The sequence below is a fragment of the Dendrobates tinctorius genome, unplaced genomic scaffold (genome assembly GCF_039654945.1).
Source record: "Dendrobates tinctorius isolate UK_male_01 unplaced genomic scaffold, ASM3965494v1 ptg000164l, whole genome shotgun sequence".
NCBI classification, from domain to species: Eukaryota; Metazoa; Chordata; class Amphibia; order Anura; family Dendrobatidae; genus Dendrobates; species Dendrobates tinctorius.
In genome coordinates, this window is record NW_027361831.1 from 3,359,354 (window position 1) to 3,385,432 (window position 26,079).

Here is a 26,079-nt window from a genome sequence, read left to right on the forward strand (position 1 = left end):
GGGGCACTTTTTGTAGATGTCATTCCCTAAGGCGTCTATCCACCCGGATGGCAAGGGACATGGCGGCCTCCAGCGACCTGGGGGCGCCGTACTGCACCAGAGTATCCTGCAACTTTGGAGACAAACCCTGCACAAATTGACTCCTAAGTGCAGGGTCATTCCACTGAGTATTAGTGGCCCATCTCCTAAACTCTGAGCAGTACTCCTCAGCGACCCGGGCTTCCTGTTTACACCTAGATTCCACCAGGGCGACGCCATCAGGATCCCCATACACAAATGCCAGAGCCGCAAAGAACTCGTCGACGGACTCTAATGATGGGGAATCGTCTGGTAGGGAGAAGGCCCAGGATTTGGGATCCCCTTTAAGAAGGGACATAATGATTCCCACCCGTTGCTCTTCACTCCCTGATGAACGAGGGCACAGCCTGAAATACAATTTACAGGCTTGCTGAAAAACCAAGAATTGATCTCTCCCTCCAGAAAATCTGTCAGGGAGGGATATCTTGGGTTCTGGCTGAGCCTGTTCCTGGACCAAGCCCCCAGAGCCCACCAACAGCCGAAGCTGCCGCACCAACCCTCTGCGCAGCCCCCTAATCTCATTAGTAAGGGTCTGCAGCAATTGAGCAAAGGGCTGAACTGGGTCAATGGCTCAGCAGAAAAAAAGTTGCGGTTGGTGATAATGTCACGTGGACCCGTCCTGTGTGACTCGGCTCGCAGACTGGTAACTAAAACAACAGGACGCGGCACGTGATACTGTCCTGTGTGACATGGCTCGCAGGCCGGTAACTAAAACAAGACAAGGGGTAGGGAAACAATTACAACGGTGGGCCCTGTGATAGGGAAAGGGGACATGGCGACCTCCTGCACTCCCCTGAGTCAGTGTCCCTAACGCTCCTAACGTTCCCTATGCCGGTTCCACACCGGGCGCCGATCACAAACCTGTCGCCCTAGCATACCCTACACCTATCCCTTGCTAGGGAGCTGCGTGGCGCAGGCACTGGCCCCACCGCTGTACTAATACACACTAAGGAGAAAACACAAACGGGGAAACACAACTTAGCTTTACTCTGTTGCACTTGCTCCTGGCAACAGAGTCCACCACCAGCATGCAGCTCTCCTCCTGAATCGCTGCCACCAAGCTCAGTCAGAGCTACCAGGAAATCCCCTATGACTCCTTTCACACCAGGGCTCTGACTGAGCTGCCAGGACCTCTCTCTAGATCCTTCCTCCACCAAGGGTGGTTGAAATGAACACTATCACCAACTCTGATTGCAACACCTGTGACTCTTATAGCAGAGCCAGCAATCACACCTGTATTATAATGATGTGCACTTAACTAAAGAAACAAGAGTGCAATGACGCTCACCACCACCGGGGGGAAAACTTAGAACAAACGACACCACAGTGCAATAATCTTAATGACCACCGGGGCAAAAACACCTTAAGCACAGCTTAGGAAAAAAAAAAGTTTACTTGTGCTTTATATCAGTCCTGATTTAGCATGGATCATGACACATATCTCGTTGAACACATTCTGGCTTCATATCTATGCACCTGTGTTCACCCCACCCTTTTTTTTAGTTTCTTTCATAGGTGGATTCACATTAATAATTTGTTTGATTTCAGTATGATTTCTCAATATGTCTCCTCATTATCCACCACAAGATCACCATGGTTAACATCTTCTGGCCTGAAACAGGCAGTTTAATTTTTGGCAAGGGTGTCTATGATGCCCATATTAGACTATTAAAAAATGTACCCCCCCCATGGGGAAATTGTTTTTGGCCCATGCACTGCGTGTATGGACATTACTAGTCTAGGAGACCCGCTCCTGTTATAAATGGGTCACCGAGGAGGAAAACAAAACCAAGCTAAGTCACAGAAAACCAGAGAAGTTGGTAACTACGCAGATTGCAGACTCCTGATCCTAACCACACAACTAACAGCAGCCATGGAGCATACCTACGATGATTCTAGATGCCTCGTCAAAGCCGGAGGACTAAATAAGCCTAAAGCAAGAAAAGGGGAAATCTAAAACTGCCCCAGAGCAGACCCCAAAGGAATAGACAGCCCCCACACATGTATTGATGGTGAGACAAGATGAAAACACGAACACAGGTAGGAAAATAGGCTAAGCAGACGATGGGGCCCACACTAACTAGAAAGGACAGGAAAGGAAAGATACTGTCTGCAATCACGCCAAAAAACCCTGCAAAAATGTCCAACACTTCTGATAGCAAAAAACCCCCTGAAGTCGCTAGACTTCACCCACTATATCAGCACTCTGGTGTATTCTGATAACAGAGCAAAAAGAGGCCAATCTAATAAGGGACAAAAAACAAACTGGCACATACAGTGACATAAGAGTGGAAATTCAGCACAGCCCCAGCCGGGTCTGGCTGACCACACAAAAAACTGAATAGACCAAACCAAATCAAATGTGAACATTAGCAAAGACAACTTAGCTTGAGAAGGCAGGAACTGAGCTGGAAACTAAGACCTCAGGAGGCAGGAAAAAAATCACCAGCATGGGAATAGGGCGTCGGCTGTCTTAAATCCAGTCTGAGACTCCAGATGTCCAATCCTCTTCCTCATTATCAGGTGGCAGGTCTCTGTTAATTAGATGAGCTTCATTACCTCCTGCCACCACCAGAGGGAGCCCAGAAAGAGAACTTACAACTCCTCTGTCAGCACAACCAGCTCCCTCACCAGAAACCAGTGGCAGACCAGAAAAGGAGTTCACAACACGCTCCTTTGTAATGGGCCTTTATTTTTTTGGAGGCCCTCATCCATGTTTCGTCCAAGGTGGGATTGTGGTGCGTGGAAATTTGGGTCAAGGTGGCCCTTGCATTCAAGGCAGAAGAAAACTGTATGTTAGGACCAACTGAAGACTGTGAGGTGGGTTATCATGTGGCCTTCCACTATGTGTGTTCACAAGCTTATTGGAGTGCATATGACTTGACAGCAGGGCAGGCCTGCAATGCATAAAGAAAGAGTATGGGAGTACAAAATGCATAATGTGAAGTGGATTTTCCTGGGCCCTTCCAGTATGTGGGTTCAAAGGCGTATTGGAGTGCATATTACTTGGCAGCAGGGCAGGCGTGTCAATGCATAAAGAAACAGTACGGGAGTACAAAATGCATAATGTGAGGTGGATATTCCTGGGCCCATCCAGTATGTGGGTTCAAAGGCATATTGGAGTGTATATGATTTGGCAGCAGGGCAGGCCTCTCGATGCATAAACAAAGAGTACGGGAGTCCAAATTGCATAATGTGAGGTGGATTTTCTTGGGCCCATCCAGTATGTGGGTTCAAAGGCGTATTGGAGTGCATATTACTTGGCAGCAAGGCAGGTCTTGCTGGCAATGCATAAGGAAAGAGTGCGGGAGTACAAAATGCATAGTTTGACGTGGATTTTCCTGGGCCCATCCAGTATGTGGGTTCAAAGGCGTATTGGAGTGCATATGACTTGGCAGCAGGGCAGGCCTGTCAATATATAAAGAGTACGGGAGTACAAAATGCATAATGTGAGGTGGATTTTCCTGGGCCCATCCAGTATGTGGGTTCAAAGGTGTATTGGAGTGCATATTACTTGGCAGCAGGGCAGGCCATGCTATCAACGCATAAAGAAAGAGTACGGGAGTACAAAATGCATAATGTGAGGTGGATTTTCCTGGGCCCTTCCAGTATGTGGGTTCAAAAGCGTATTGGAGTGCATATGACTTGGCAGCAGGGCAGGCCTGTCAATGAATAAAGAAAGAGTACGGGAGTACAAAATGCATAATGAGGTGGATTTTCCTGGGCCCATCCAGTATGTGGGTTCAAAGGCATATTGGAGTGCATATGACTTGGCAGCAGGGCAGGCCTGTCAATGCATAAAGTACGGGAGTACAAAATGAATTATGTGAAGTGGATTTTCCTGGACCCGTCCAGTATGTGGGTTCAAAGGCGTATTGGAGTGCAGATGACGTGGCCTTGCTGTCAATGCATAAAGAAAGAGTACGAGAGTACAAAATGCATAATGTGAGGTGGATTTTCCTGGGCCCTTCCAGTATGTGGGTTCAAAGGCGTATTGGAGTGCATATGACTTGGCGGAAGGGCAGGCCTGTCAATATATAAAGAGTATGGAAGTACAAAATGAATAATGTGAAGTGGATTTTCCTGGGCCCATCCAGTATGTGGGTTCAAAGGCGTAATGCAGTGCATATTACTTGGCAGCAGGGCAGGCCTGTCAATGCATAAAGAAAGAGAAAGGGAGTACAAACTGCATAATGTGAGGTTGATTTTCCTGGGCCCATCCAGTATGTGGGTTCAAAGGCTTATTGGGATGAATGTGACTTGGTAGCAGGGCAGGCCGTGCATTCAATGCAACATTTTTTATGGAGGCCCTCCTGGACAGCTCGTGAAAGGGGTATTGGGGTGCGTCATAATTCTTGGCAGCCCATCCACTCACTGCACAGGCTACAACAGTTTAGGAGACCCACTGTTTAATAATGGCCCTTTAAGCAGATTAATGCCGCCTGATGTCCCTGTAAAAATAGGCTCTGTGACTTTAAGAGTTCCTCCTTCATAAATGAAACAAGATATGTCTGCTTATGTGTCACACACTACATGGCCAGCTAGGATTGGTAAATGTTACAATGACATTTCCCAGTGAATGCATTTGTTTTGGTTGAAAGCAATGTTAAAGTGGAAAAACGCTTCAAAAGCGCTACATCGGAACATAGCCCAAGTGGGGGAGGAACATTTTGGTCTGGGGTTATTTATTTTGCCTTATATGCAAGTCATTAACCTGGACAGGATATACCTTAACATATTTCCCAGCAAAATCCGTTTTAGTATGTTTTTTGGTGCATCGGTAAAAATGGCATGAAACTATGAAACAATTGGTTAAAACTGTGAACTAGGAGTCAGAAATGCTTCCAGGAACGATCCCCATGATGTCCCCGTGTCATTTGAGCAGTGTTTCCATCATTTTCAGACGTTTTTATAGCCTAAAAGGACCCCCGGGGGGATCGCAGTAAAAATGCTCGGGTCTCCTATAGACTTACATTGGGCTCGTTGTTCTGTCCGAGTACCCGAGTATTTCAATTTGCTAGACTCGAACAATGAGCACCCAAGCATTTTAGTGCTCGCCCATCACTACTAGTAACACAAAAGTCATATAGTTAGTTGAGGGTTAGCAGCCAGCCCAGATGGGAAGGGCGATTGAATGTTAGGGACAGAGGCATGAAGTAATAGTTCAGTCTATGCGAAGGCAGGAGTGCATATGCAGCAGGGGTAACAGGCTGCTAAGTGAAAACGTGAGCTCAATATTTGGGACAGCAGATTGCCTTAAATACCTTTCGTGTGATCCCATCTAATTGCCAAGGGCAACCGTGAGATGGATGTCGGGGTTAGGGGCACACGCAGCTTGCGAAGCTAGATAGAAAGAGTGACTCAAACTACATGTGGCGGAAGGTATTGCAATCCAGAAATGCTGATAGAGGTGAGGAAGATCCCCAAGGGCTAGAAAAGCCAGAAAGGGCGATATGCCACCCACACCAAGAGCCAAGGCTAAAGTTGTACCCGGTGCCTGTGGGAAAGATGACGACCCGTTGGACTTTATCCTTTAAACTTGTTTGTAAATATTGTACAGACTGCCATTCTCTCAGTAAAAGTTTGTTTTTTTTTAATATACCTTGTGTCTCCTGGACTGTTTGCTGCCCTGGTTCCAGAAGAGAAATTCCTAGATTCAGAAAAGGCCTGCTGGCCATAAGTAATTGGAAAGCACCACATATACAGCAGCACACCAGGACTGAGATACCCCTTGTCTGTAGAATGCCAGAGCAAATGGGGACCAGAGCCCGCCCATGACTACCTTGCTTTGGCGTCTTACATGTGTACGACGTGTACAAAGCAGAGTTGTGTGTGTATGATGTGTACAGAGCGGAGCAGTGTGTGTACGACATGTACGGAGCAGAGCCGTGCATGTGTGGCGTATACAGAGCGAGTATGTCTCAGTTCTCAAAAAAAGTACGACATCATGATCATGGGAGATTTTATCTCTCCAGATATTTGTTGAGGATATCTGTCAAAAGTTATGGGTCCAGAAAATACTTATCTCCTCTTGATGACAACTGTATCATTCAAAACGTAGAAGATAGAACAAGAGGATCTGCCATCTCAAACCTAATTCTTACCAACAGGGAGGAAACAGTTGAGGAAGTAAAGGTGGCTGGGAATTTATGAGACAGCAATCATGCTATCTTCAAATCTCAGACTTTAAAGGGAATCTGTCACCTCATTTTTGGCCTATGAGATGCGGCCACCGCCATCAGGGACTGTAATGCTGTAGATAAGCCCCCGATGTAACCTGAAAAATAAGAAAAACGAGTTAGATTATACTCACCTGGGGGTTCGGTCCGATGGGTGTCGCAGTCCGGTCCGGCGCCTCACATCTTCAAGCGATGACGTCCTCCTTCTTATATCTACCGCTGCTCCAGCGTAGGTGTACTTTTATCTGCTCTGTTGAGGGCAGAGTAAAGTACTGCAGTGTGCAGGCGCCAGACCACTCTGACCTTTCTCGTCACCTGCGCACTGTAGTACTCTGCTCTGCCCTCAACAGGGCAGCTATAGTACGCCTGCACAGGAGCCGCGGCAGAAGTAAGATGTCATCGCTAGAAGATGGGAGGCGCCGGACCGGACCTGCAACGCCCATCGGACTGGACCGCCCCACCGGTGAGTAAAATACAACTTATTTTTCTTATCTTTCAGGTTACATCAGGGGCTTATCTACAGCATTACAGAATGCTGTAGATAAGCCCCTAATGGCGGTGGCCGCATCTCATAGGCCAAAAATAAGGTAACAGATTCCCTTTAAGGTTGGACTTTGGAAAGGCAGATTTTATTGGACTCAGAAAGAGGGTAGGCAAGATCCAATGACTGGATGGGAGATTTTGCTAAATTAAATTATAACTGCGCAATCAGTAACAATCCCAAAAAGGAATAATTGGAAGCTATTACAGAGACCAGGATGGATGAAAACAAGAATTTATCACTTGTTAAAAAGGAAAAAAAATGTATATTAAATGGAAAGAGGGGGTGCATATCTAAAGACGAATATACAGTAATGCTGTTTGCAGGGAATGCAGGGCAAGAGTTAGAAGATCTAAAGCCAGTAACGAAATGAGACTTGCAAGGGAGACGAAAAGCAGTAAGGGATTTTAGGGGTTTGGCAAAAGCAAAACAAAGTCAAAAATGCTATAGGGTTTTTACAGGATGAAAAGGGCAAAGTGGTCAGAAGTGATGTTGAGAAGACCAAACTTTTAAATTCCTATTTTGCATCTGTGTTCTCTATGAAAGCATTTGTAGCATTAACTAATCTTCACAGTGCCATTGAAGCAATAAAAGAATCCACACTATCTTTAAATAGAGAGATGGTGAGGGAACACTTAGTTAATTTAAATCTCCTGGTCCAGATGAATTACATCCTAAGGGACTGAAATAATTATCTGAGAAAATTGCAGAACCACTAGCCAGAATCTTTGAAAAATTCTGGAAAACAGGAGAAGTCCCAGAGGATTGGCAAATGTTGTCCATGTCTTCAAAAAAGGAAAGAAGATGGAGCCAGGAAATTACAGGCCAGTGAGCCTGACTTCTATACCAGGAAAGATATTTGAACAAATGTTTAAACATGTATGTAAGTACTTGGATTAGAATATAGTAATTAACCAGAGCAAGCATGGGTTTGTAGCAAACAATTAATTCCAGACTAATCTAATCACCTGGCCTTTCCCAATAATGATAGTGAACAAGCCATAACTCTGACAGGCTAATTAAGGCCTGAAACCTTGGTCAAAGTTATCTGAGCACACATCTCCAAGGGTGCCCAAACGTTTGCATTGCAGCAGTCCATTATCCTTTTTGTCATTTTCAAAATATAAAAGATGAATATATATATTAGAGTTCATTTCATCTTCAAAGACGTCAGATTGGGGTTTAGGTTCACCTTTCTGCAAGACAATGACCCAAAACACACTCTACAATGGATGGTGTAGAGATCAAAGCATTTGATTTGTGTGAATGGCGCATTCAAAGTCCAGACCTAAATCCCATTGAGAATCTGTGGCACGACTTGAAAATTGCTGTTCAGACGCCTTCATCCAATCTCACTGAGCTAGAGCTAATTTGCAAAATAGTATGAGAAAAAAAATCAGTCTCCACATGTACAAAGTCGGCAGAAACTAAAAAGACTTGCAGCATTAATTGCAGTGAAATTTGGTCCTTCAAAAGCATTGACTCAGGGGGATGAATACAAATGAACCTCACAAATGGCTGCTAGTAACAGGCCACCTCTTGATATTATCTGGTTCCATTCAGTCTGAGATCAGGGGGTGTAAAAAGCCTCTGACCAGCTTCACTCATTCATCTGTCCTCTGCCTGCCCTTCCTTCCACTTCTGGAGGAAGATAACCTCCCTTCACAGATGTTTTTGCCAATATATTCAGGTCTGACACAGCTTTGATGCACAAAACAGAATTTTATGGTGTAAAATTACTACAATTCCAAAATCATAATCAGCAGGTTTGATTGAAGACTCCATGTGTTTTTTTCATTATGGAATGTAGAAGAACAGACACTGGACACACACAGTAAAACTGCGGTAGGTTTATTGTTTCTCGCACATAAATTGATAACATTTAGATGGATTTAGACGAACCCTCCTGCAAAACGTGAACAAGGTAATTACTACAGGACTGTATGAGAAAGGGATTTATTCAAAATGCTAAAGCCAAAAATGAGAGAATCCGGGCCTCGTGGCTGGATCCTCCGGGCCTCCAGCGTGTTAGTACGAGGCGGGGTCTTTGTCCCTGGAGCTTGTCTACTCGGTATAATGAGACTCTGATCTTGTTCGTATAAACAGCGTGTGAGAATAATATAAACTTCCTAAATATGAGGACCTTGTCTGATCTATATGTCCTTGTACAGAGAGCTATGGAGATAGCGCTATTCTTGTGTATAAAATATATGATGTTGCTGTAGCCCTAAAATTTCTGTAAAGGGATCTCGGAGTATATAATCTTACCCCAGTATTATGGATTGAGATTAGAAAGGTGGAGAGAGGGAGACATTTTATCTTAATTGGAATGGATGATACCAAACGTTCCAACAAAGAAGGAATGGATCATACATGTAAATAGTAATTTACAATGTCAGCATGCTTATCATAGAAAAGTTAAAAATGTTTGTTCACACACAGAGATGGTGGATTGAAAGAGATTGATGAATGGCAGATCGCCGAGATTGGGAGTTAGGAAGAAGAGGGAGAAGGAAATGGTGGGTATTTTGGGAGGTTTAAGGGAAGGTGTAGCAATACTCTTGTCCTCATACTGAATATATAATTATATAACTGAAAAATATACAATGAACTTGGAAAATTGCATTTAACTTTGTTTAAACAACAGATGTATATTAATAACTGAATATGTTTTAATTCAAATGTAAGTTCTCACTTTTCTCATTTACCATACTTATATGTCGTTACTTTGACTGTCGGATGTGCGTTTTCTTGTGCAGTTTCTCAAAAATATATAATTTCGTTCTATGTGAGTTTTCCTTTGCGGTCAACAAAATATGATTTTCGAGTAATGCATTTCCCACCCTCTAGGTATGAGAATGAATTTCTCAATTTGTGAGATATTTAGGCTATGTGCCCACGTATGCAGAAATTCCTGACTAAAAACCGGACTCATGACCAGGAAAAACGCATTTTTTTCGCACATTTTTTTCCGGAGCATCCACATTCTCAGAGAATATAGTTGGAGATGCTTTTTTTTCCGCAAAAATTAATGAACATGCGGCGTTTTTTTCTGCGGAAAAAAACGCATCATGTGCGCAAAAATCGCAGAATGCATTATAAGAATGGGATGCTTAATGTATGTGTTTTTTAAGCGTTTTTGCAGGGAGAAACGCTTAAAAAACGCGAAAAAGCTGCTTACGTAGGCACACGGCCTCAATGTTTAGTAAGATTCCTTTTAATGCTAAAATATTTCCCATATTCTGAACATGAAAATGGTTTCTACCCTGTGTGAATTTTCTGATGTGAAACAAGAATTGATTTGTATGCAAAACATTTACCACATTCTGAACATGAATATGGCTTCTCCCCTGTGTGACATCTCTGGTGAATAACCATATTTGATTTCTGCTTAAACTGTTTTCCACATTCTGAACATGTAAATGGATTCTCCCCGGTGTGAGTTCTTTGATGAGTAAAAAGATGTGCTTTATCTCTAAAACATTTCCCACATTCTGAACATGAAAATGGCTTCTCCCCTGTGTGACTTCTCTGATGTGGTACAAGATGACATTTCTTTGCAAAACATTTCCCACATTCTGAACATGTAAATGGCTTCTCCCCTGTGTGATTTCTCTGATGTGTTACAAGATGACTTTTCTTTGCAAAACATTTCCCACATTCTGAACATGAAAATGGCTTCTCCCCTGTGTGAGTTCTCCGATGTTCAACAAGATTTGATTTATATGCAAAATATTTCCCACATTCTTTACATGAAAATGGCTTCTCCCCTGTGTGAGTTCTCTGATGTTTGGCAAGATTTACTTTATTTACAAAACAATTACCACATTCTGAACATGAAAATGGCTTCTCCCCTGTGTGACTTCTCTGATGTGTAACAAAATGTGATTTAACTGAAAAACATTTCTCACATTCTGAACATGAAAATGGCTTCTCCCCTGTGTGAGTTCTTTGGTGTTTAACAAGTTTTGATTTAACTGAAAAACATTTACCACATTCTGAACATGAAAATGGCTTCTCCCCTGTGTGAGTTCTTTGATGTATAACAAGATTTGCTTTTCTTGGAAAGCATTTCCCACATTCTGAACATGAATATGAATTCTTCCCTGTGTGAAATTTATTTTGTCCATCTAGCTCCAATTTCTGGTTAAAATCCCTCCCATATTCTGAAGACGAAAAACTTTTTTTTCGATGTGTAAAAGCTGTTTTGAGGGAAAAACTTTCTAAATATTCCGCATTTGAAAATGGTTTGTTTGCTGTAAGAGCAGTTCGATTTTTAACGCCTCTTTTGTGACTTTTATTGTTCTTACTACTCTGAGATGAATCAGAAGATAGGACCTGTTTAAAAGTATCAAATGATAGATCTTTACTGTGAAGGGATGATGGTATTTCTGGAATATCGACATAGATGTCATTTATATCTTTTGTGACATCAAGGTCATCAGATTTAAATATTGCAGATATCAGATGTCCTTCTGGGCTTCTGGTACAGTCATCTGCCAAAAATAAAGATTATTTTTTAACAACATTTCCTTAACTATATTTTTTAACATTTCTAAAATACCCAAAGAAATTGCAAGTTACAGAAGTTTAAATAAGAATTGAATTTTCTATGTAAATATATTTCTAAAGGTGTTATTGACATGAAATTCTCACTTGACGTCTGTAACCACACATTCAATCCACACAGGTAAATCAATCAATTCATAGATGTCCATAAACTATGTGTAATAATGAGAAATGGCACAGGGAAAAAGTATTGAACTCATGAAGACAGGTGCAAAAAGCCATGAAAAGTTCTGACACCATGAGAAATCTATTACTAATTAGAAAGCAATCCTTCCACTTAGTGAAAATAATATATGCTGGCTCAACTGATTGGACTATAAAAAAGTGTCTGATTACCAAGGTGCCACAAAGGAAACATTCAATGATGGGTAAAACCAGTTAGCTGTCTCAAAACTGTTGCAACCTTATTGTTGCAAAATATACTGATCGCTACGGAAGACTTTCTAAATTACTGAGTGTTCCAGTGAGCACTGCTGGGGCCATAATCAAGAAGTGGAAAGAATATCGTTTCACCATAAACCGGCCACAATCAGGTGCTCTATGCAAGATTTCAGACAGAGGTGTGAAAAATTTTGTCACAAGAGCTGTCCAAGAGCCAAGAGGTACAGTTGTTTCAAAGAAAAAAATGAATAATACACTCAACCTCCATGAATTGTATGCACGCTCACCAAACAAGACTCCAAGGCTGAACAAAAAGCATATTCAAGCGCATTTAAAGGTTGCTCACCAACATTTAGACAAGCTTGTGAAATACTAGGAGAATATAGTCTGGTCACATGAGACCAAAATTATACTCTTTGCATGCCATAATACACACCATGTTGGCTAACATTAACTGCATGTCACCCCAAAAAACCACACACCAGCATTATAGTTTGGAGGTGGGGACATCATGGTGTGGGGCTGTTTTTCAGCATATACCACTGGCAAACTTCATGTAATTGAAAGGATGAATGGACAAATGTACTGAGACATTGTTGAAAATATCTTCTGCTATCTACTATGATGATGAAAATGAAACTAGGATGGATATTTCAGAAAGACAATGATACCAAACACACAGCCAAGAAAACACTCAATTAGTTTCAGAGGAAGAAAATAAAACTGCTAGAATGGCCGAGCTAATCACCTGACCTGAATCCAACAGAAAACTTATGGAAGGAAGTAAAACTCAGAATTTATGGAAGAAGCCCACATGACCTTCAGGATTTGAGGAGTGTTTGTGTGGAAGAATATGCCAAAATCACACCTGAGCAATGCCTGCTATTAGTTTCTCCACACAGGAGGCAACTTGAAGCTGTCATCACCAACAAAGGCTTACGTACAAAGTATTAATTCAATTTCAATAAACGCGTTCAATACTTTCCGTTGTGTCATTTCTCATTATTACACATAATTTATGGACATATATGGTTTGATTTCTTTGCCTGTGTGGATTGAATTGGTTGTTACTGACATCTGGTAAGAATTTCATGTCAATAACCTCTTTAGAAATATATGTACTTAGAAAATTGGTGATGTATTCAATAATTATTTCACCTGCCTTATGTAGCAAAATACAATTATTTACTAAGACAAAAACAGTAAATCTCCAACACTAGACCTCATAGCACAAACCAGTAGAACACGATGATCAACCCTCTCGGTTCGTTCTGCCTCCCAGTTATTGGAATAATAATCCATAAAAAAATGCTACGTAAGCCAAAATGACATCGAAAAGGATTTCTAATCCACCCCTCAAACAACAAGACCCATTATCTGTCAATGGAGAAATACAGGGTTTTCACATTATTAGTAGATGGAGGATTCTTGAAAAGCAACATGGCTTCCATAAACCAATCCTGCAAAATCTGCTTTCTCAAAGCAAAATTCGCTCCACGCTTTTGAGTTGTACAGTTTACCCAAACACTGTTAACGTCCACATGCAACAACGGGAAAAACACACTTAAAAATTAACGATATGCGTGTCTTTAGAAGCTCAAGCTGGGCATCATTAATTGCGCGCTTATATGGCATAGTTGTAATTTTTACTCTCCAATATTTATTGCGTGCTAGTTTCCAGAGAATACCTGTGGAGTCAAAATAGTCCCTACTTCTACATATGAATTCACTGAGGAAAACTGATTCAACTTTTAGCTGTTTACTACTGTTCTGGTTTTCTACCTTTCTGGCACCTTAGGTGATCTGCAAATGGAGGTCGCAAAACTATTTCAGCAGAATCTGCATTCCCAGAGCTAAATAGCGCTCCTTTACTTCTCAGCCCCGCCATGTGCCCAAACAATATAGTATTGTCCAATTCATGAGAAGTTGAGACATATATTCTGATGTTCATTTTTTTCTAATTCCCATTTTTCATTCTCGCATTTACATTTTTTTTAATTACTGTGATACACCTTAAGGGTTACATGTCCTGAATGTGCTTTTTGATACTGTGAAAAGTGCAATTTTCTAAACTACCGTATTTTGCGTATTATAAGACACACCACAAATTTTGAGGTGCAAAATAGGAAAACGTTATTTTTTTAAAATAAAATGGTGGTGATTCTTATATTCCCTATGCTACGGTGCAGAGGGGTCACAGGAAACACGGTTGCTGCTTCAGGAGGCTAGCAGCAGCAGGGCAATGCTGCGGTGCCTGGGATCTCAGATCAGCACCGGTAAGCAGAGTCCATTTTCCCTATCATATTCCTGCGGTGGGCTTCCGGAAAGTGGCCACTGCAGGTGGCATATGCGCAGATTGAGATCTCTGGAGACGAGCTTCACAGCCGCCAGCTCCGGTAAGATCACTTTGGATTACCCCTCCATTTTCCTCCCAAGTTTGTAGAAAAGAAAGTGCATCTTGTAATCCGAAAACACAGGTATTACTTACCTGTTAATGTGTTTTTTTCATGACCCATGAGAGAAGGGATCCGCCCTTCAAGGACAGGAAACATTCAAGATAAAAAGGGAGGCTCCTCTCTCCGTATCAGTTGTTTTCCAGAGCATGAGAGGAACTCCGCCGATTAGTATACACACAAAAAATACATTCAATACTATATTTAAACTCTTACCCACACCCAGGGGAGTGTCTAACGACTAATATTCACCAAACACACAAGAGTGATAAGGTAGGGAGGGAATCTAAGGGTGCCGTCATGGATCATGAAAAAAAACACATTACCAGGTAAGTAATACCCGTGTTTTTCCATCACCCATGAAGGCACTGTTATGATCCAGCGGGATCTGACAGTTTAAATGGACAAAAGTGAACATTTTTCCTTTGGCTTGGTGCCAAAGTGTGTTGTGATTGCCCCCCGGTGGCCATTAGAATTATTACACGTGGTGTTTCATTCTAAGTTGCCCGGTGGTGGTGAGTGGTATCGCACCTTAGTTTTAGGGTTAATGTGCACGCAATTACAAATCAGGTGTTAGGCTCTATAAAAGGGAGCCAGGTGGGTTCAATAACTGTTGGTGATATTGTGTTCGTCATTTGGGAAGCAAGCCTGGGTAAAGAAGGAGCTGAACATGAGTCCTGCGCAGCCCAGCCAGAGGGGACGAGTGGCATCTAGGTGGTCTGCAAGAAGGGCTGGCATGGCATGTTGGAGTCACAGTTTATGGTGTTGGCATGAAGTGCTTGCATGGCTTGGTGGAGTGACGACTATGGAGAGAGTTGCACTCAGCATGCGGGACTTGGTTGCTGAGAGCTGGACTCAAGCATGCTGGACGTTTTGGCAGAAGCTGAAATCATCTTTGGGACTCTGTTACTGGACAGCTGCAATTGGTGGTGGACTCTGCTCCAAGGCTGCACTATGGTGAAGGATCCAGTTATGGTGAAGGATGCGGGTGGAGGAGAAGATGCACGCAGGTGGTGGGCTCTGTTGCTAGGAGCGTACGCAACAGAGCAAAGCTAAGTGGTGTTTCCCCTGTTTTGTCATCTTTCCTCATGTGTGTTTTAGTGCAGTGGTGGGATTAGTTTCCGCACTGACCAATTCCCTAGTGAGGGTTTAGGTCAGGGCGAGCTAGGGTTTTTAGGTTCCTGTTGCGCGCCCGGTGCGGAACCGGCATAGGGAGCGTTAGGAGTGCAGGGACACTGGCTCAGGGGAGCTCAGGAGGTCTCCACTTCCCTATTCCCTATCGCAGGGCCCACCATTGTTAATGTTTCCCAGGTTTTCCTTATTGTTTAAATTCGCCTTACTGGAGGCGGGTTTTCCAGACTTGTTTACGTGCAATACCAAAATTCGCCTGTTGGAGGCGGCGTATCCAGCTGCACGTCTTATTATTTAAATTCGCCCCACTGGAGGCGGTGTATCCAGGGTCACATGTGTCACATGGGTTCGCCTTGCGGTACTCGCTGCGTCCAGACACGCGTGACCATGACAGGCACCACGAGAGAATTACAGAGACTTGTAGTTACTTAGGGAGGCATCACGGGTTGCAGCACCCTTCTCCCGAACGTGAGGTCAGAGGAAGCAGACAGATCTAATGTATAATGTCTGAAGAAGGTATAAGGAGAGGACCAGGTGGCCGCCTTACAAATCTCGTCGATGGAAGCGTCTGCTCTCTTCGCCAAGGATGTCACCATGGCTCTCATGGAATGGGCCTTCAGACCTTCAGGAATGGCTTTGCATGCACTGACATAAGCTAGCTTTATAACCTCTCTCACCCATCTAGCTATTGTCTGTTTGGACACCCTAAGGCCTTTCCTTGACCCCTGAAAAGCAACAAACAGGGCCCTCTGCTTCCTCCAGGACTCTGCTACCTCTAAGTAGCATAGGAGACACCTCCTAACATCCAGGCAATGAAGCTTCTGCTCCTTTTGGTTACCCGAGTTAGGACAGAACGATGGCAGGAATATTTCCTGAGCTTTATGGAACCTTGATACCACTTTCCGGAGGTAGGCTGGGTCCAACCTCAATACTACTCTATCGTCCATGACCTGAGTGTAAGGAGGGTCTGCCACCAGTGCCTGTAAGTCACCTATCCTACGGGCTGCAGTGAGTGCCACTAGTAGGGCTGTTTTAAATGTAATTACCTGTTCTGAAACAGAGTGTAATGGCTCAAAGGGACTTTCTACTAGGGCTGACAAAACCAAATTTAAGTCCCAAGAAGGAGGTATAGGTGACGGGACAGAATTTGCTCTGCTACAGGCTCTGATGAACTTGGCCACCCATCTATCATTAGCCAGGTCACAGTTGTATAATGCAGCCAGAGCTGAGACCTGCACCTTGAGGGTACTGACTGCTAAACCCAGTTCTAGCTCCTTTTGTAGAAACTCTAGTATAGCCACTACCGGGACCTCCCCTTCTTCTAACGGCCCGAAGAAGGACAAGAATTGTCTCCAGACTTTTCCGTAGATCTTAGTGGTTATTGGCTTTCTACTACTGAGAATTGTAGAAATTACCCCTGCTGAAAAACCTTTCCCTTCTAGAAGCAACCTTTCAAGTTCCAGGCTGTTAACTGCAGTCCAGACATTTTAGGATGAAGGACAGGTCCCTGAGTCAGAAGGTCTTGATCCTCAGGGAAGATCCATGGATCTGTCCCTGACATTGTCCTCAACCAATAGAACCGTGGCCTCTTTGGCCAAAATGGAGCTATCAAAATTACCCTGTCTTTGTCTTCTCTGATCTTTCTTAAGACCGCTGGTATAAGGCATATTGGAGGGAAGGCATACAGGAGCTCTGATGTCCATTCTACTCTGAAGGAATCTACTGCGTATGGATTGTCTGCTGGACTTAATGAACAAAACCTTTGGACTCTTCTGTTGCTCCTTGAAGCAAAAAGATCTATCATGGGCTGACCCTACATGTGCATGATCTCACTGAACACTGATCTCTTAAGAGACCACTCCCCTTGCCTTAGTTGATTGCGACTTAGGAAGTCCGCTTTCAGGCTGTCTACTCCTCGGATATGCAGGGCCGATAATGAGAGGAAATCATGTCCTGCCAGACTTAGGATCCTTTCTGCTATTCGCATTAGCGGTCGAGTTTGAGTGCCTCCCTAATGATTTATGTATGCTACTGCTGTCTGATTGTCTGACAGGATTCTCACATGCTGTCTTTGTAGATGCGGTAGCAGTCCCTTCAGCGGCTTCTCGATAGCCAGAAGCTCCCATTCGTTTGATGATAGACACCCTGTAACTCCAGAATCCTTAACCCCAAGAGGAAAGGGGCCTATGTGAGCTCCCCACCCTCAGGGACTGGTGTCTGTTGTGACTATCCTGGATGCCCTGCATACCCAGGGAACCCCTCTTGGCGCTGACTTGATCTGTAGCCACCACCTGAGTGACTGGACTACTGTGTCTGGGAGTGTAAGCTTTCCTTCTAAGCGACCTGTAGGTCATTCTGCAGTACACACCACTGTAGCTCTCTTGTGTGGATCTGAGCCTACTTTACCGCCGGTATGCAAGCGGTTAGAGACTCCAACAGTGACATCACCTTCCTGAGTGTCATTTCCGTTTTTTATTGATGCTAGGACTAATTGTTTGATTTTTTTCCTCCTTTTCTTCGGGGAGCCGGCACTCCTGTGCCACTGAGTCTAACACTACCCCCAAGAAAATTTGTACTCTTGCTGGCTCCAATATGGATTTTTTTAGATTTAACTGCCACCCCAGAGTTTGTAAGGTCTCCATGACTATCCAGGCTTGTTCCTGACAGCGAAGGAAACTTATGCCGACAATCAGAAAGTTGTCTAGATATGGTATTATAATAACATCCTTCTCTGAGATGGGCCGTGACTTCTGAAATCAACTTGGTGAACACCCGAGGGGCCATTGCTAAGCCGAAAGGTAGAGCCCTGTACTGCAGATGGGTTGAGATTTTATTTGTACCGCTACTCTGAGTAATTTGCAATCCTGCTCCCGGATAGGGACGTGGTAGTATGCGTCCTTGAGGTCTAGGACCACCATGTAACACCATGGGAAGAGGAGTTTTACTGCTGATCTCAACAACTCCATCTTGAAAGAGGGAACTACCAGATAGCTGTTGAGACCTTTCAGGCTTATGATGATAGTCCTCGAAGAGTTGTCCGTTTTTTTATCAAGAAAAGGGGGGAAAAGAATCCCCTCTTTCTTTCCTCCACTGGAACTTCTTCCAGTACGTTCTTTTGTAGTAGTGATACTACCTCCTCTTCTAGACCCCGTTGTTTCTCTTGAGAGGGCTGTACTGGGGTTTGTATGTATCTATGTGGCGGCCAACTGTGGAAATTTAATTTTAGGTCTGATCCTATGATCAGGTGCTGGATGAAATCCTTTCCTAGATGAGGAGGAAGTTAGAGCCTCCCGCCCACCTGGGAAAAGAAGTCACTGGGCGGACTTCCTGGCATCTCTGTAGGGCTTACCGAAGTAGAATCCTCTCCCTCCTCTGGACCGCTTGTCTCTGTTACTGTCTCCGAATTGCTGTCTCCTGTTACCTTCAGAAGGCAGGGAGCAGAGTTTAACTTTTACATGCATATCTTCCGGCCAGGATATGAGTTACACCGTGTGACGTCCTGCATTGGCCAGTGCTGCAGATTTGGCCGCTAGCCTAGCCGAGTCAGCTGAGGCATCCACCAAAAACACAGCTGCTGCTTTGATGGGAACCGCCTCTAAGATGGTTTCTCTAGAAACCCGCTGCTCCAGCTGATCTTCCAGATTATCTATCCACACCTTCAAAGAACTAGCCACACAAGTGGACGCAATGGCTGGCCTTAATGCCCCCGCCGAGGCCTCCCAAGCTGCCTTGAGATAACTGTCTGTCTTCCTATTCAATGGCTCTTATAAGGACCCCATATCCTTAAAAGGGAGAGAAGACTTCCTAGAGACTTTTGAGATTGCCACGTCCAGTATAGGTGCCTCGTCCCAGGACGAAGAAGCTTCTTCATCAAACGGATATTTCATTTTTTAAGAAATAATTGTCTGTATTCTTTTTTCTGGTTTCTCCCACTCTCTTTTAATGAGACCTTGTAACTGCTCATTAATGGGAAAAGCTCTACGTTTTTTCCTTTGCAAGCCACCGAACATGAGTTCCTGGGTCGATTTCTTAGCCTTCTCATCCACCAGTCCCATAGTAGAACAGAGGGCCCTTATCAGATTGTCCGTCGCCTCTACTGGGAAAGTAACATCCTCTTCTGCACTACTCTCAGAATATTGTGACCGATCTGAGTCCTCTGGGTCTGAACCGGTGGACTCATCTTGTGATACAAAAGAGGGGCTAGATCAATCTCTCCTCTTACTGTCTGTGTCCGTTGGTGCCTGGAACGCACTAACTAATCTATGAACTTCAGACTGTATCAGGGATCTTAGGTTCTCAGAAGAAGTGGAAAATATGCAGAATTGAGATTCCTCAGTGGTTGATACCTTTTAATGGCTAACTGAAAAGGTGGTAAGACATTGCAAGATTTCGAGACTACTCATCTTTATGGAACTAAAACCACTTCTGATGAGTAGTCTCGAAAGCTTGCATTGTGTTACCATCTTTTCAGCTCGCCATTAAAAGGTATCAAACACTGAGGACTCTCAATTCTGAATATTTTTCTATCTACTGGCTAACACGGTACAAAGATATGCATCTTTCCTGCAGAAAAAGTGGGAGATTCTTCTGCAATTGTCCTGTCAATACAGTTCTGACATAGCTTCTTATCGCAGGAGGCTCCTGTTGTCTGCATAGGGGACACTCCGTATTTTTAAGCTTGGTTTTGCTCTTTTTAGGGACCCCCTATACTCCACCCCACTAATGTATAGAAAAAAGAGGAGAGGGTGGGAGACCGGAGAGAGAACAGACATTAGTGTGATGTACTTTCTCGGAGCTCACTCACCACTCGGACGCTTTAAAACTGTACCGGATCCGCAGGTTGCATGGTGTTCTCAATGTCTCCTTGGACCCCTCCTTTCTGGAATCCCGGCGATCTGCCAGTGCGCTGTCCGAGCGGCTCCCACTGCTGCTACGGGGTGGTTGTTTGCTCTCCTTTGAGCGTGCTCGGTGCCTCTCTGGCTCCAGCTGCTGATGAGACTGCAAGTGCTCAGGTGAAAAGACTTCCATGGTTGCTAGCATCCACCCGCCTGTCGCCCTTAAATATCCTCAGGCTTCATTCAGAAGGGTGCCACCCCTTCCTTTCACACACCAGGCTTATTTCCCCCAGGTGTGTCTGGCGTATTTTTTTTTTCTTTTCACATGCATCTGCTCGTTTCCTAGGGGTACGTGCGCGCATTCTACAGGGCCCCCCCGCTTTTCTACTGGCGTGCGCTGGACCTGGAGCACGCTCCCCAGCCCCTTCTAACCCCGCGCGCACCCGGCATTCTAATCCGGGTGCGCGCTTGGGTAACTTCCGGTATACGCTCCCTGCCTGGCTGCTGCAGCCGCGTTTCACTTCCTGCATATACTGGGGACAGATTCGGCGTCCCTTGCTGCCCACGTGCTGCCGCCATGACACCCCACAGCCGTCCTCAAATCCGTGCCCAGAACCGAAGCGCTACAGGAGTGAGCAGGCCTTACCTAGCATTTGGTACATCAGGGCACAGCGGGACATGATCCTGCCTCCCCCCGCATCGCCTCACGTGATGTATGCATCAGGGAGGGCCCAGTAAATGTGGCCTCCGAGGCTTGCTATATCGCCCGGGCACCGATGTTTTTCTTGGGCCGCATGGCCACCATGTGCAACAGGGAGGGCACATTAAATGTGGCCTCCGAGGCATCTTTCCCACCTGGGCACCAATGTGTCTCGCGGGTTGTATGCATCAGGGAGGAAACACCAAAAGTGGCCTCCGAGGCTCCTATCTTCACTCGGGCATTTGCCTCATGGGCTGTGACTATGCTTCGCTCAGGGAGGGCACGGCAAAACGTGGCCTCCGAGGCGACTACCGATAACTGGTGACGGATGCAGCTGCATGGCTGCAAAAACCCATCCGACCCAGGCATGGACATCCTCTTCTTTCTTCTAAGGATTTCCATCTTGAGGGTTCCCCGTCAAAGACAGGAAACTAACTGATGCGGAGAGAGGAGCTGCCCTTTTTATCTTGAAAGGTTTCCTGTCCTTGAAGGGTGGATCCTCTCTCTCGTGGTGCGGTCATGGGTGATGGAAAAAATAAGGTACCACTAATGAAAACTACAATGTTTCACAGAAAAAAACAACAATCTCAGAATCACTAGGAACATGTTAAGATTTTAAAGTTATTATTACGTAAAGTGACATGTCAGATGTAAAATATGGGGCCTGGGGAGGAACAGAACTGGCTGCAGCAGAAAATGATTAGATGAGAGGATCTTGTGCAGTAACTACTGTACAAAAAAACTGTGATATCTCTGGAGTGACTATATCATATGACATGATAGCAATTAGAAATCCAATCTGTCTTGGGGACAATATTTTCTGTCAGATATCCTTCTTTAACCCCTTAATAACCGTCAATACGTCTTTTAACCCCATCCTGACATCAGACGTACTATCCCGTCCATGGGACCCGGGCCCCTATGCCCATAAACGGGATAGTACGTCTAGCGCGATCAGCGGCGCCCACGTGGTGAGCGCCGCTGATCGCGGCCGGGTGTCAGCTGATTATCACAGCTGACACCCGGCACTATGTGTCAGGGGCGGTCACGGACCGCCCCCGACACGTTAACCCCTTGCAAACCGCGATCAAACATGATCGCGGTGTATCGGGAGTTAAAGGGAAGCATCGGCAGGGAGGGGGCTCCCTCCGTGCTTCCCTGAGCCTCCCACGGCAGCGCAATGTGCGGCGCTGCTGCGGGGGACTCCTTTCCTCCAGGCCCCCGGATCCAAGACGGCGACGGGGGCCTTCGGGGGCCTGGAGGAAGCTGGCTTCCTCAGTGCCTGCAAAGCGCAAGCATGAGGAAGCCTTGTGCACTGCCTGTGACAGATTGCTGATCTGTCACAGTGATCTGTGATGTCCCACCTGGGACTATGTAATAAAGTAAAAAAAAAAAATTTAAAAAAAAGTGTAAAAATAATTTAAAAAAAAAAAAAAATCGCCAAATAAATTAGTAAAAAAAAAAAAAAAAATATTCCCCAATAAATTCATTTTTTGAAAATAAAAAAAACCCAAAACAATAAAAGTACACATATTAGGTATCGCCGCGTCCGTAACGACCCGCCCTATAAAACTGTCCCATTAGTTAACCCCTTTAGCGAACCCCTTAAAAAATAAAAATAAAAAACGAAGCAAAAAATAATGATATATTATCATACCGCCAAACAAAAAGTGTAATAACGCGCGATCAAAAAGACGCATATAAATATCCATGGTACCGCTGAAAACATCATCTAGTCCCACAAAAAACGAGCCGCCACACAGCATCATCAGCGAAAAAATTAAAAAGTTATAGCTCGCAGAATAAAGCGATGCAAAAATAATTATTTTTTATATAAAATAGTTTTCATTGCATAAAACCGACAAAACATAAAAAAACGACCTAAATGAGGTATCGCTGTAACCGTACTGACCCGAAGAATAAAACCGCTTTATCAATTTTACCGCATGCGGAACGGTGTAAACGCACTCCCCCAAAAGAAATTCATGAAACGCTGGTTTTTGTTCATTCTGCGTCCCAAAAATCGGAATAAAAAGCGATCAAAAGATGTCACGTGCCCGAAAATGGTACCAATAAAAACGTCAACTCGTCCCGCAAAAAATAAGACCTCAAATGACTCGGTGGGTCAAAATACGGAAAAATTATAGCTCTCAATATGTGGTGATGCAAAAACTATTTTTACAATAAAAAGCGTCTTTTAGCGTGCGACAGCTGCCAAAAATAAAAACCGCCATAAATAGTAAATCAAACCCCCAGTTATCACCCCCTTAGTTAGGGAAAAATAATAAAATTAAAAAAATGTATTTATTTCCATTTTTCCATTAGGGCTAGGGTTAGGGCTAGGGTTAGGGTTAGGGATAGGGTTAGGGCTGAGATTAGGGTTAGGTGTGTGTTGGGGTTCGGGTTGGAGTTAGAATTGGGTTTTCCACTGTTTGGGCACATCAGGGGCTCTCCAAATGCAACATTGCGTCTGATCTCAATTCCAGCCAATTCTGAGTTGAAAAAGTCATATGGTGCTCCTTCCCTTCCAAGCTCTGCCATGCGCCCAAACAGTGTTTTAACCCCACATTTAGGGTATCAGCCTACTCAGGACAAATTGCAAAACAATTTTTGGGGTCCAATTTCTCCTGTTACCCTTAGGAAAATAAAAAATTGGGGGCAAAAATATCATTTTTGTGGAAAAAAATGTTTTTTTTATTTTCACGTCCGAGCGTTATAAACTTCTGTGAAGCACTTGGGGGTTCAAAGTGCTCACCACACATCTAGATAAGTTCCGTGGGGGGGTCTAGTGGTGTCCAAAATGGGGTCACTTATTGGGAGTTTCAATAGTTTAGGTACATCAGGGGCTCTCCAAACGCACATGACACCCGCAGACCATTCCATCAAAGTCTGCATTCCAAAATGGCACTGCTTCCCTTCCGAGCCCCGACGTGTGTCCATACAGTAGTGTTCTCCCACATATGAGGTGTCAGCGTACTCAGGACAAATTGGACAACAACTTTTGGGGTTCAATTTCTCCTGTTACCCTTGGGAAAATAAAAAAATTGGGGACTAATTGATCATGTTTGTGGAAAAAATACGATTTTTTTTATTTTCATGCCCGGGCATTATAAACTTCTGTGAAGCCCTTGGGGGTTCAAAGTGCTCACCACACATCTAGATAAGTTCCTTAGGGGTTCTCGTTTCCAAAATGGGGTCATTTGTGGGTGTTTCCACTGTTTAGGTACATTAGGGGCTCTCCAAAGGCAACATGACACCCGCAGACCATTCCGTCAATGTCTGCATTCCAAAACGTCACTACTTCCCTTCCGAGCCCTGACGTGTGTCCATACAGTAGTTTTCTCCCACATATGGGGTGTCAGCTTACTCAGGACAAATTGGAGAACAACTTTTGGGGTTCAATTTCTCCTATTACCCTTGGGAAAATAAAAAAATTGGGGAATAATTGATCATGTTTGTGGAAAAAATACGATTTTTTTATTTTCATGCCCTGGCATTATAAACTTCTGTGAAGCCCTTGGGGGTTCAAAGTGCTCACCTCACATCTAGATAAGTTCCTTAGGGGGTCTAGTTTTCAAAATGGGGTCATTTGTGGGGAGTTTCCACTGTTTAGGTACATCAGGGGTTTTCCAATCGCGACATGGTGTCCGATCTCAATTCCAGCCAAAAACGTCAAATGGCGCTGCTTCCCTTCCGAGCTCTGCCATGCGCCCAAATAGTGGTTTACCCCCACATGTGGGGTATCAGCGTACTCAGGACAAATTGCACAATAACTTTTAGGGTGCTGCTACCCTTGGAAAAATAAGAATTGAGGGTGAAAAGATCATTTTTGTGGAAAAAATATGATTTTTTAATTGTACGGCTTTATGTTATAAACTTCTGTGAAGCCCTTGGGGGTTCAAAATTCTCACCACACATCTAGATAAGTTCCTTAGGGGGTCTAGTTTCCAAAATGGTATCATTTGTGGGGGGTTTCCACTGTTTTGGTACATCAGGGGTTTTCCAATCGCGACATGATGTCCGATCTCAATTCCAGCCAAAAACGTCAAACGGCGCTGCTTCCCTTCCGAGCTCTGCCATGCGCCCAAATAGTGGTTTACCCCCACATGTGGGGTATCAGCATTCTCAGGACAAATTGCACAATAACTTTTAGGGTCCTGTTACCCTTGGGAAAATAAAAATTGGGGTGAAAAGATCATTTTTGTGGAAAAAATATGATTTTTTAATTGTACCGCTGTACGTTATAAACTTCTGTAAAGCCCTTGTGGGTTCAAAGTTCTCACCACATATCTAGATAAGTTCCTTGGGGGGTCTAGTTTCCAAAATGGGGTCACTGTTTAGGTACATCAGGGACTCTCCAAACGTGACATGGCGTCCGATCTGAATTCCAGCCAATTTTGCATTGAAAAAGTCAAACGGCGCTCCTTCCATTCTGAGCTCTGCCATGCGCCGAAACAATCGTTCCCCCCCACAAATCAGGTATCAGCGTACTCAGGACAAATTGCACAATAACTTTTGCAGTCCAATTTCTCCTGTTACCCTTGGTAAAATAAAAAAAATTGAACCTGAAGTATTTTTTTTGTGAAAAAAAGTTAGATGTTCATTTTTTTTTTTAAATATTCAAAAAAATTCCTGTGACGCACCTAAAGGGTTAATAAACTTCTTGAATGTGGTTTTGAGCACCTTAAGGGGTGCAGTTTTTAGAATGGTGTCACTTTTGGGAATTTTCTATCATATAGACCCCTCAAAGTGGCTTCAAATGTGATGTGGTCCTAAAAATAAAATGGTGTTGTAAAAATGAGAAATCGCTGGTCAACTTTTAACCCTTATAACTTCCTAACAAAAAAAAATTTTGGTTCCAAAATTGTGCTGATGTAAAGTAAACATGTGGGAAATGTTAGTTATCAAGTTTTTTGTGTGCCGTATCTCTGTGATTTAAGGGCATAAAAATTCAAATTTGGAAAATTGCGAAATTTTCAAAATTTTTGCCAAATTTCCGTTTTTTTCACAAATAAACGCAAGTTATTTGAATGAAATTTTACCACTAACATGAAGTACAATATGTCACGAGAAAACAATGTCAGAATCACCGGGATCCATAGAAGCGTTCCAGAGTTATGACCTCATAAAGGTACAGTGGTCAGAATTGTAAAAATTTGCCCGGTCATGAACGTGCAAACCACCGTTGGGGGTGAAGGGGTTAACTGACCTG

General features: G+C 43.9%; 1 protein-coding gene across 1 annotated transcript in view; it reads right to left on the reverse strand.

Moving 5' to 3' along the window:
* LOC141052989 (uncharacterized) overlaps positions 1-26,079 on the reverse strand; it is a 196,100-nt gene that overhangs the window by 50,567 nt on the left and 119,454 nt on the right. The window contains 1 exon segment of the mRNA XM_073550314.1: positions 10,090-11,294. Coding sequence (XP_073406415.1) covers positions 10,090-11,294 — 1,205 coding nt within the window.